The sequence below is a fragment of the Fukomys damarensis genome, unplaced genomic scaffold (genome assembly GCF_012274545.1).
Source record: "Fukomys damarensis isolate Sample0158 unplaced genomic scaffold, DMR_v1.0_HiC HiC_scaffold_14, whole genome shotgun sequence".
Classification (NCBI taxonomy): Eukaryota; Metazoa; Chordata; class Mammalia; order Rodentia; family Bathyergidae; genus Fukomys; species Fukomys damarensis.
Genome location: NW_022900926.1, coordinates 12,754,178 through 12,766,861, shown reverse-complemented (window position 1 = coordinate 12,766,861; position 12,684 = coordinate 12,754,178). Strand labels below are relative to the sequence as shown.

General features: G+C 38.4%; 1 protein-coding gene across 1 annotated transcript; it reads left to right on the top strand.

Moving 5' to 3' along the window:
• The first annotated feature begins 2,951 nt into the window (after window positions 1-2,951).
• On the top strand, window positions 2,952-3,989 carry LOC104872816 (trace amine-associated receptor 7a). The gene has a single exon (XM_010639160.1). The coding sequence runs from the start codon at window positions 2,952-2,954 to the stop codon at window positions 3,987-3,989; it is 1,038 nt and encodes a 345-aa protein (XP_010637462.1).
• The last annotated feature ends 8,695 nt before the right edge of the window (window positions 3,990-12,684 follow it).

Here is a 12,684-nt window from a genome sequence, read left to right as displayed (position 1 = left end):
AATTAACTCAAGTGTTCCTTAGTAGAGTAAAATTAAGCCCTAAAGAGCTTTAGGAACAGAAGTTGGAGAGTTGAATGAGGAAAGAGTGGATAGGAAGTATTTTTGTAGAAGGTCAATCTAATCTCAGTGTGTGGCAACTCCTGTTAGCACCGAGCCTTGGGAGGGGAGCTGAGAGATTCCTGTCTAGAAGTCAGAGTGATTCCACAGTCTTCTCAGGTGCCTCATGCTGTAGACATCTGACCTCCAGGCTGCGGGAATCCAGGATCGGAGGTCCTGACCATCATGGCTTGCTGAGGACGTTGGTTAAGAGTGGAAATGGTGTTTCACCCAGTGTTAACCCCAATGTCAGAAATATAAGAGAATTGTGAAGGAGAGTGTTTGGAAGACTTCTAAGCAGTGATTTTTGTCCATGGGGAGATATGAAGTGGTTGTTAAAGCAAACACAAAAACAAATAAGAGCAATGTGAAATTCTTGGGGTTAGTTTTTGCTGGGTAAGTAGTTAGAAAAGCAAAAGGAATATTTTACAGATCCCAGTGGATGACCTTACAATTCTTTCACAACTTGTTCTCTCCCTAGCTCTGAAGAGGAGGCTGAGCACAGCAAGTCAGCACTAGCCTCAGGGCTCAGATTCTCCTGTGCCTGGGGCATGAGCATCCAGAGAGGAGGCTCACTTCCTAACAAGCCTGGCAGGAGCACCTCCCTTCCTTGCAGAGAGGCGTGCTGTTAAGTGTGCTCCTTAGAGTTACAGAAATGCATTGCATTGCATAAGACACTAAAAAGAGCACTCATTGCTACTAGTAAGAGGGTCCAGGTCATCTCCAAGGTTGCTACTCGGGAGTCAAAAGAGAAAAAAAAGCAAACCTTAAATTTGTTCAGACTTATTTCACATACATTGTGGAAAGCAAACATATAGACAAATATATATTACTCTAGAAAATTAAATCACATTTATAGCAAACCTCAGAGAGAGTCAGTTTTTACCACTCACCAATATCTATATATTTTTTTCTCACCAATATATATTTTTAATTCTCTCCCTTTGAATACACTGATAGCTGCATGAATCCAAACCTCTTGGAAAGTTTCACACGGTGATCAGTCTTTTCCCTGAGAATAACTCCCAGGCTGCTCCACGAAAGATTCCCAAGTAACAGCAACCTAAGACTTTGACACTCCTGGTGATCCCCGTATCTCAGCTCTAATACTTGGCCTATACTGACATTTTTTTCTGAATGTCTTTCCCCTCTTTGACCTCTCTGATCTCTCTCAACGCACTAGTCCCAACAGGAAGGGCCCCTCACGGGTCTTTTCCCTGTGTCTACTGCCCAAATGAGTTATCTGTCATGTTCTTACTTCACACTCATGAGTGTTCACATTCACAGTCAACACACTGTATTTTGTTGCTGTTCCCATGTTGGTGCCTCACATCGAAGTTGGACAGTAAATAAAATATGTGGTTAAGACTTTATTTATTCAAACATTTTATGGAGATACAATTGATTAACAAGGAGGAATGGTGGGAAATTCAGTTGGTTTGTGTACAACTGGAAATGAATCAAAGAAAAAATTCCAAAGAAAGAATTTGAGGAAGGAGCAAAGGAGAGTGGAGGGCAGGTGGGGACAGTGAGGCCCTGAATGGAAAGCAGCCAGTAGGGGGCGCACAGCAGTGTGGACAGGATCCTCTGGCTGGGAACCTGACAGCCCCTGTGAGCACAAACCTTAGAGAGTCATCCCATCTAACTGAGCCAGAGAACTAAAATGACAGTTCACACACTCATTGGGGAAGGGCAGCTGGCAAGATTTTCAACCCAGCCAACGTCAGCACCTACTTCGTGACTTGTAACGTGGGGGCCAGGTGTGAGAGAGATACCTTGGGCAAAACAAAATAAAACAAGTTATGCGACCTTTGGAAGTCATCCGGCCTGTCCTGCAGCAGGAAGAGCAAGAGGAGGACAGCGTCCAGCTTTAGTGCTGAAGCTTCTGTCCCCAGAGCCCTGGAGATGAATAACCTAGTGAACCACACTGACCTGGAGCCACGCAGGCCGTGAGGACAGAGGGACGGGGCCTAACACAGAGTCTGAACAGCAGAGCTTGGCAGAGCTGCAGAACTCGAATGACACTGTAAATGAGGGACATGGAGTCTGTGTCACTAGGCTCTCTATGCCTGTGTCTTCTAGGACTGTCCTTCCCAGTGAGCCACCTCTCAGTACTCAACTTGTTTTGTAGTCACTGTTGTTCTTGTGAGCAGTATGGAGAACCTGAACTGAAAGTCATCTTGAAAATCAACGCTAAAAACTTCTCACAGCAAAGAGAACATCACCTCAAAGGATTAATCAGAAGAAGCAATATGGCTTCCAAACTCGGAGCAAAGGATTCTCAGAATAGTGATTCTTCCAACTGCTACTTCCTGGAAGGTTAAATGTCATCAGCAAATTAGAAGGGCATAAATTTGGTTCTGACAAACACAGCAGTTATAAAAAGTTCCTCTCTTGCCTCACCTTGCGCTATGGGGATTAAATGTAAGAAGCTTTGCATATGTGCAATCATTAAGCTACTTTCCTGAGGGAAACAGTGTTTGGGCATTGCCCTCGCTTTGTTCATTTAGGATGAGAACCCTAATAAGAGACAGCAGTCAAACATGCATCTGATAACAGAGCATTCCTTTTGAGGAAAACACTGTTCAGATGATCAGAAGCACGTAATGAAGACAAATAATTTTAGAGTAGAAAGACACAGCTTTGTGCTCAATATGCAATGTTGATTAGTTGCATATTTAAAACAGAGGAAATAATTTTATCATATGAAGACATTAATCAGTTCTTAAATATGGGAATAAGTTACAAAGAAAAAGAAAAGTGCACTCATCATTATTGAGTATTTTATATTTTTTGAGGATTTCTGAAATCGGGAATTATACACTTAGCCACAGAAGACGACTCCTTTTCCAGGTATGGAGAGAAACCTGAGCAGTGACCAGGCCCCTCCTGTCCAGCTGTGCTACGAGCACGTGAACGGATCCTGTGTGAAAGCTCCCTACTCCCCAGGCCCCCGCCTGCTTCTGTACCTGGTGTTTGGCTCTGGGGCTGTGCTGGCTGTGTTTGGAAACCTGCTGGTGATGACTTCCATCCTGCACTTCAAGCAGCTCCACTCCCCAGCCAATTTTCTGGTCGCCTCTCTGGCCTGTGCTGACTTCCTGGTGGGGACCACTGTGATGCCCTTCAGCATGGTCAGGTCTGTGGAGAGCTGCTGGTACTTTGGGGACGCTTACTGTAAATTCCACTCTTGTTTTGAAGGCTCCTTCTGTTATTCCTCTATCTTCCACTTGTGCGTTATTTCCATCGACAGATACATCGCTGTCACCGACCCCCTGGTCTATCCAAGTAAGTTCACTGTTGCCTTGTCTGGCAAATGTATCGCTCTCTCCTGGTTGCTTGCTGTTATTTTTAGCTTCTCCCTTCTTTACACAGGGGCAAACGAAGCTGGGCTGGAGGAACTAGTGAGTGCTCTCACCTGTGTGGGAGGCTGTCAGATTGCAGTCAATCAAAACTGGGTCTTGATCGACTTCCTATTATTTTTCATCCCCACACTTGTGATGATAACTCTTTACTCCAAGATTTTCCTCATAGCTAAACAGCAAGCTAGGAAAATTGAAAGTCTGAGCCATAAGACTGCAAAATCGTCTGACAGCTACAAAGACAGGGTAGCCAAGAGGGAGAGAAAGGCAGCAACAACCCTGGGAATCGCAGTCATAGCGTTTCTGATCTCCTGGTTGCCGTACTTCATCGATTCCATCATCGATGCCTTCCTGGGCTTCATCACACCCACTTATGTGTATGAGATACTAGTTTGGGTCGCTTACTACAACTCAGCAATGAATCCCTTGATTTATGCTTTCTTTTACCCTTGGTTTCGAAAGGCCATCAAGCTCATTGTTACAGGCCAAGTGTTCAGGGAGAACTCCTCCTCCGTAAACTTGTTTGCTGAGTAGGTTCTTTCTTTACATTGGGGAATTTAAAAGAGTTTAACAATACACATACTACAAAGTTAAGAAAGCTGATCTATGTTCCAGATCTCTTATTATAAAATGATTTAATTGTGTTTGAACTTTGATCCTGGTCAAATCCAGGCTAAATTCAAGTGTAGTATCCCATGGTAAATACAACATTAAACCCAAAATTCAATGGAAGCGCATAACCTTTATGCCAGGTCTGCCATTTCTGTTATCTCTGGCTCCTGAGCTTTCTCTGAGCTTCATTATAACCATTTCTTAGTAGTAACCTTTGAATATTTAACAAAAATAAGACCTACTGAAGAATGTTTTTAAATTGTGTCTTGGTGTTTTAATTTATATAGTTTTAATTCCTGCATACGTATACCCTCTCTTTTAGTATTTCCTTAGTTAAATGTAAACTAACTAAGAACCTTGAAGAGGTGATTCTTTGTTCAGATGGGCCATTTAGAAATGCTGGTTTCAGCTCCATTGTTTAAAATGTAAAAGAATATTGGTGTCATAAATCAAAAAATCCCCTACTTAGTGTGTTTTTTTCTTAGTATGTCAGAAACTTTACAAGTTAGTATATGTTTAAATAAGGGATTTTAAGCTTCTTAAATCAGATTTTAATATTATTTGAAATTAATTTATTACTCAACTTTAAATTGCTCCAAACATTTGCAAAAGTCCTTAAAGATATACATGAAATGTTAAACATATTCAAGGGATGAAAGAACACTGATATAAAGCGTGTATACAAAGCTAATATCAAGGATGGAAAATACATTCATTAGGACAGTCAAATTCAGGACTAAAGCAAAAAAAGAATGCCAAATTAGTTTTGAAATTACCAAGAGATTAAACAAGCCAGGTAAATTAGCGATGAATTGCTCTTAGTATTAAAGCTAGAGAGCAGTTTATCCTGTGAAGAAGTTATTGGGTTCTCTTCTACATTACTTTGTTGCATTCTAAAAATCAAGTATCATGTATTTGGGGAAGGAACAAATATACACAAAAATATTTTCACATTTTCTCTAATTTCTAATTAGTCACATATCGGTATTATTATTTGCACATGATTCCTTATATTATTAAACAATTTCTTTGAATTGCTGAATCTTTACTGAAATATGTATTATTTCTGATTTTACTGCATTTTTGAGAAACTTTATCTCTTTATGTGACTTATAGATAATCAAATGCATCCTAAACACATTGTCATTCACGCACGATTCTTTAGTTCCAAGGTTAAATACCATCAATATATGTTGATTTTAGTGGTTTTAGTAATGCTATTTCTAGATAAAATTAATAGTAAAACAACACATATGTGTGTATTCAATATGTCCAATGCTCTTTTCCTATATATTTGTTTTCCTGGCATAACTACATTATTTCTGCAAGAAGAGTTGTGAATTACAAAATAAACTTCTCTAACACAGTTCTTCTAACTACGGAATAGCGCTACATCCTCATTTTAAATCAAAGACGTTGGTATCTCTGGTGAGTAATATAAAGCTTCATTCTTGTTTTCAAAAATACTTAAGACAGGGTCAGGATTTAGCTCAGAGTTTCCTCTGGCTGCCTCATCAGCTCAAGGACCGGAGTTCAAACCTGATAGGGAAAACAAACAAACAAACAAAAACAAAAAAAAATTCAGACATCTAGTTCAATTACATTTGTTCAGTTAAATTTGTAATACATCCAGTTCAATTACATTTGTGTTTCTTTTTTTCTTAACTGTGCAGACATATTAGAGAAATCAATTAATCTTATCATATCCCTTCCAAGGTCAATATAATGTTCTGGCTAACTTTATAATTATTTTAAAATGTTCATTATGAAAGATGAAATACTACTGCTTTCATTATTGTCTGAGACCTACTCTGTGATGTGTCTGGAACATGATTCTTTATTTCAGTAAATATTCACTGAGTGATTCCAGTAATCAATCTGTGGAATCTAGAACCAGAAGGATATGAGAATAAAGGAATTTCAACTTTGCTGTGACTATGTGTAAATTGAGGGACTATTCATTCTGTGCATTGGACAGCTTCAAGTATAATAATTTAATCTTTACAGCAACCTGAGAAGTAGGCAATATTATTCCTTCCATTGAGAAAATGAAGATATGTGTTGGTCAAGCCAAACATTCAAATTTTCACATTTAGTAATCAGAAATGAATATTCACACCCTGGGAGTCATACAGTGAGAAAGATTTCCCTTCAATGGCCTTCACTGGAAAGGAAAATGAGGCACAGACACTGCAGATAATGTGCTTAGAGATTTTATTTCACACAAAGTTTTTATAAATTTTTTTCAAAGGAAAATATGATTTTAATAAAGAAAATATAAACAAAGTTCTACAAACAGATGCAAGCATGAAGGAGGAGTTCATGCTTTGGTATAAGTTTGTTTTTCTTTGCTATGCTGAGCTTTGACTCCAGGGCCTTCACACTGAGTTACATTCTCAGCCCCCTCCTATCCCCTCCTTTTTTTGAGACAAGTGTCTTGCTAATTTGCTAAATTGCACAGGCAAAGCTCAAAGCTTCAATCTTCTCAGAGACTGGGATTACAGATCATCATTCCTATTTCTTCAATTAAAATGTTTATATTATACATAATTTTATTTTCTCCTGAAACTCAAAAAAGGGTAATGCAGCTGAACAACATTTTAATTACTGATGTAGGATTGGTTCACACATCAAGTAAAACCACAGTCCTGCTACCTTATACCATTGGATAATTGCTTTCTTTGAACCTCTTCTACTTGACAAGACAGGCATACAGATCCTTTTATTCACCTAAACATTGTTGAGATTATAAACTGCATTTAACTTTTTGCCCATGGAAAACAGTTCACTGTAATGAATAACAATGTGATCGTGTTTGTGAATTGTAGGCAGCTTATGTATTTAATAGTAGCTTGGAAATGTTCTTTTATTTTTCCCATGTTAAAAAAAATGTAAATAGAAAAATACGGATGAATTTCTATACAGTGTCCTTTTTGTAGGAGCCATGTTATTCATCCTATTATTATAGGCAGCTAAGTTAGACAGAAATTAATAGGCAGTCAGACAGGAATGGGCCCTCGAGAGAGTCAGTGCAAAAGATGAGAACACACAAAAACTGTGGCAGGAGTCACATCCATTGAAGGCCAGGCCTCAACATAAAACACAATGACCAGGCTGAAATGCCTCTATGAGGGATAAACAATAACTTAAGATTGTACTGTGATTGGTATCAGCTGATCCAGTAAAGTCCAGATAGACATTGGTCACTTGGGTGGGTGACCAAAATATTCGGACCCATCCCTTCCCAAAAATGCCTATGCTCTTTCCATGTACGCTTGCTGTCTGACTCACTTCCCTATTGGATCAATATTAGCTAAGTGAGTATACATGTAATCTTATTGTTTGATTGTAGTTTGACCCACATTGTACTCACATTGTGACTTTGCTGTATTAATTACCCCTGACAAAGGGCTTCAAAGGCAACCACTTTTGGGACCCCTCCCGTCTCAAACGCTTTTTCTCAATAAATCTTTCCTACTCTTAACTGTCATTGTTCCTTAGAAGTCATTATGCAATTTCAGGGGGCACAAAGTCAATACATCTGGGATCAAGCATGTTTGGAATTACATTTCTCCTATATCACTATTACATTATGATCTGCATTCTAATGGTCTCTTTTGCTTGTTTATTTCCTAAAATATATTCCTTAAAAGAATGGCATTGCTTTTTTTTCATCTTTATACCTCCAGCAGGAGCTTTCCACTGTACATGAAACATAATCGTCAATAAAAATACACATTGCCCTTAAAGAAATATTTTAATAAATTTTTAAAATATGCATGGTTACATTATGTAAGCAGATTCTCTATGCATCATTGTGCATCAAGATGGTTATGAAAGCTGAAGAGACTATAAATGTTAAATTTGTGATATTTTACTTTGAGCATTCATGTAACTGAGTTTTATTTGACCTGTCTCTGGAAAGAACTTCATCTAACAGTAGAGCATTAGTACTGAATTCAAGGACAGAAAATTTCAGAAACCATAAATGTTGTATTTCTCACATTCTCTTTACCGTTCAACCACTAAACTTATGGTAGAGCCACAAAATATTACTACAGAAAAATGCCGCTAGAGTGATCTAAACCACCCATTATTAGATGCACAGGAAAGCTCAGTCCAGTGGTAAGAACCTAGGGCACACATGCTTCAGCGGGCACGCAGAGCCCTCTCTGCAATGATGTCACAAGTTGTACATGTCGGGATTCTTTTAAAACTAAAATTTCATTATTAAAGTTTAATCACAGTGTTGGGATTTTGCAATAAATAAGTGGGTCTGGGGTTATAGGTTGGGCACTTGGCCTCTGAAAAAGGTTCACCATCACTGGCTTAGTGAATCTAAGTTGGCCTCCTGAATATATACAGAAGGTTGGCACACTTCAGCGGTATGTGGCTGTCTATATGGCCAAGGCTCAACCTTCCAGGAACAGTGTGGACATTCACCCTAGCCTGCTCCAGCAACAGATTATAGTGCAACCTGTCCTTCCTGAGTGTTGCCTCAACTCACCCTTCTCAGACCAGGCTGGCCTGGGCCTATAGTCCCATGACGGCCTACTCTCTTGCTCTAGTACAGCTATATCCTGAATTTATTTCTAAGTTAGTTATGAAGGATTTCAAATGACTTGAATTGTAATTTTATTTAGAAATACATTTTCGACACGTGTCACAAGACACCTCAGAATGTCAAATCATTTCTCCATCACATTCCAGGAACAGGCATACTGATGAGAAGTTTGACATTAATATAATGATCATTATTTTTCTTAAACCAGCTTCCTTTTGCTATTGTCATTGGAATTTTTAAGATTTATTTTTAATACTTAGCTGAATGCAGTGTTTGAACTTTTTTATTTGTCCTTCGTGCACTGGATAGATGCTTTGTATTTGAAGAATTAGACCTCTTTAATTTCAGAAGAATCTTTCTCCAGGATTGCTTTTATTATATTCATTCTTTCTTACTTGCTGGTTGGTATTTCTGGAACTTAGAATTTCTCTCTGGTTCTATTGGAAAGAGTAGCTCCTACCTCTCTGGCTCCCTCTGTATGGGTTGGTTTGTATCCTTATCTATTTGAGTTTTTCACTCAATTTAATCCCCTCATCTTTCAAATATGGCACCTACAAGTGAAATTTCAGGAATATTAAAATAAAACTATGCGCCCATTTAGCTTGATTTTTCAAATGGTACATAGCCATTTAGCTATTGTTAAATGGATGAAATACTCATTAATTACTGAGAAATATCTATTAACTCAAGTCCTTGGGCAACCTGGCTTCATTCTCCATACCTCTCAAATTGCCTAAGTATCCAGAATCTATCAGACTAAGACAAAGTAAAAGAAGCATCTCAAGGCCTTGCTATAGCTCTCAGTATGGTGTAGTCTTATTGGACATTGCCCACAACTTATGCTAGTAGTCTTATAATATTTGAATATGGAATCTGAATACTGAACTAGAAATCAAATGTTCACATCTTATAGAGCATCCCATCAAAAATAAATTTTCTGGGCCGGGGATTTAGCTCAGTGGTTTGGTGGCCTGCCTTGCAAGTGCAAGGACCTGAGTTCAATCCCTGGTGCACCCCCCCCAAAAAAAAAGAAAGAAAAAAAAATTTTCCTTTGCATCACATAGGCAAAAAATAAGGGAAATTTAAGAAGAATTGATCAAAAATAATATATTATTTATCAATTAATTTCTATTTAGTAAGTGATATACCTCAAAATGTATGATAGAATGGTGTGAATTCTTCAAATTATTGACAAATCATGAGAAATGCAACACTAGTCATAAAATACATTTTTCTCTCTAGTTCTATAGAGAAGTCTGACACACCAGATGTCTCACTAGCATGGGACAAGCTAAATTCCGTATGTCACAAACACAGAAAAGCTTTACCATTTTATCTCTTCCTTCATGTAAACTTTCTTGGGTGTCTTTCCATTCTTCATCTTTAACAACTGTGAGTAGGTCCCATAGCCTGACCCTCTAATTCTGGTTTTAAAAATCACATTTCAAATCCATTCTAATTCAGAATAAAATTCAAAAATCATACCCAGCTCAGCACTGTTATCACTCCTGACCATGCCATCTAGGCCCGGGTCAAGTTACCCAGACTGGGGAGGGTATGATCTGAGCCTTTACTCTTCTTTCCACTCTTCTCTTCTTCTTGCAGCCCAATAGCCTCCAGAATAGACCAAAAATGGAATAAAGACAACATTGCTAGGGGGAGAAAAGTTGTTATCCTCCCTGGTAGGGTTTCAGCTTTGATGAGCAATATCCACAATGTGGTACCCTCATGAGCCCAAGTTCTGTGATGAGGTTATTACATGTTATTCCTTCAGAAAAAGCCTGCCCAATGCACAGCCTCATGGTGTAAGTGAGCTACTCCAGTGGACCTGTTGGCACTACTGTTTAAATTTTGTCTAGAGAACAGCATGGCCTTTTGTGTCTGGGGTCAGTTGGTCCAGGAGAATACTGTATTGAAGAAAGCAATGGCAATGCAAGTTTTAGTCCCAATTTGAGCCTCCTTATGGAATAATATATTTGACCCACCTTGTTAATTTTTAGCAGATGGAAAGTAGAATTGGAAGGGTTAGTGGAAGGAAAAAGTCAGGGAGAGGAGCTTACACCTTCATTGGTGCAGGTAGCAAAGATACATGAGTTCCACATGAATTTACCTAGATTTTAAAGAACACGGGTAAAGCAAGCCTTGGACCTTTTTGTAGGTGCCCCATTAAGGCCTAGCATGTAAAATACCTCACAGGTAAACTGGGGAGGATGTTGGGAAAAGTCAGATCAGCACTGGCCAGCCACAGCCTTCGTGTCACTAGAGAGTGGGGATGCTTCCTGCAGAGACTGCTGTGCAAGGATTGTCCTTACTGATGCTCACATGACTGGATGCTGAGTAAGGGAAAGCCAAGTCCACCAAGTGAGGGCTTCATGAAGACTAAACTTGGGATAAAATTATTTTCAACTTTTATTCAATCTCTTCTCGCTATGCAATAGAAGAAAAAGGGAGTATGGGATCCAAAAAGAAGAAGCAGACATTTCAGCTTCCCTTAAACAAAGATCTTTGTGCCTACACCTGGGCTACCAGACACGGTGAGGAGGACATGGACATTCAAATATTTAAGGATTCAAGTTTTAAATTGAATTTGAAAAAGTTACAATTTTCAACTGTCAAGGAAATGGGACAGTATGAATTATGACTGAGATGCAACTAAAGGCTGAAAAACGATTTACTACAGGCTATTTGAAAGACCATTAGAGCAAATAATTTCATATGTTTACAAAGTAATACAGTCTTTTTTGGCAGCTGATGTATTTCTAATAAAAATTTTTCCAATGCAAATGAATTATGTAATGAGTCTGATGAGAGTTGACTCATTTGTTCATTAATTTGAAAAACTTCTTAGACCATTACTCAAATTGATTTCATGTGATAAATGCCCACTAGACTTCATTTACTTTTAACACCTTGTGCCTACTCAGAGTGGCTCGCTCAGCCTCTAATCCATACACGAGGTACAAAACATTTATCTCCCCTTCCTCTCATTAACCATCTTCTAGGTTGGGCACTGCCTAGAGCACAGGGCATTATTATCACATCTTTCTCTTACATTGGTCATAATGAGGAATATTTCACAGGCTCAGTCCCTGGGGAGATGGCCAAGTTAGTGGCCTCTTACTTTACCAATGTCTTTGAGTCACTTAGTCCTGCAAAGTAAACATCAGTTGTAGAAATGACTCAAACAACTTTAGCTGATGTAAGAACAAGATTTTACCTGTAAAAACTATCTCAGGTAACAGAATCATAACCTGCTGCAAATAGGACTTCTGACTAATCTTGGTCTCATCTGATACAAAACCACTTACTGAAGATGCTTTTAGGAGCAACAGGGGAAGAATTTTAGAGGCCTTCTGTAGAACATCCAACGATATCTTGCTTCAGGACCAGGCATGGTGCTGTAGATTAACAACACCAAATGGGAGAGTATAAATTGCCCTTGATTCTTCTATTGAATTTGCATGATATAATAAAAAAGTACTTGAAATTCTACAAATTTTGAAGCAGCTCTTTGTTTAACCCAGTTTTAGAGCCCCATCTTCTACACTTGGTCATCTTTGTGGGTTTTTTTGTACAGTGCTTATGACTGGTGGCAAACCTATGGCATGAGTGTTGTTATGTTTTTTCTACTAAGACAAAAGATGTTAATGTATAATTTTTTTCTAAACTAAAACCTCCATATTCAGTTTTAATTGCACTGTTGACACTTTACAATAAGTAAGTGGGTGGTAGTTTGGGTACTCAATCTCTAAAAGGTTTGCCATCACTGGTTTATGAGAATTTTCTTTCCATTAAGTTTATTGGTACATTTTTAGGTTGTACAATACAGTTATATTCATCATTAGGTTATTGCACCTTTATATGATGTATCTTGGTTTTTGTTTTTTCCTCATTTCCCTACCTTCCCTTCATCCCCTCCACCCTTTGCTATTTACAAAGATTTTGTTTCCTTGCTTTTCATTTTTTCATATTTTTCTCTTCTTCCCTTTCTCTACCCCTCCCACTTACCCTACTCTTTTAGACATTTTCTCCCTATTTCACAATATCAGTCAT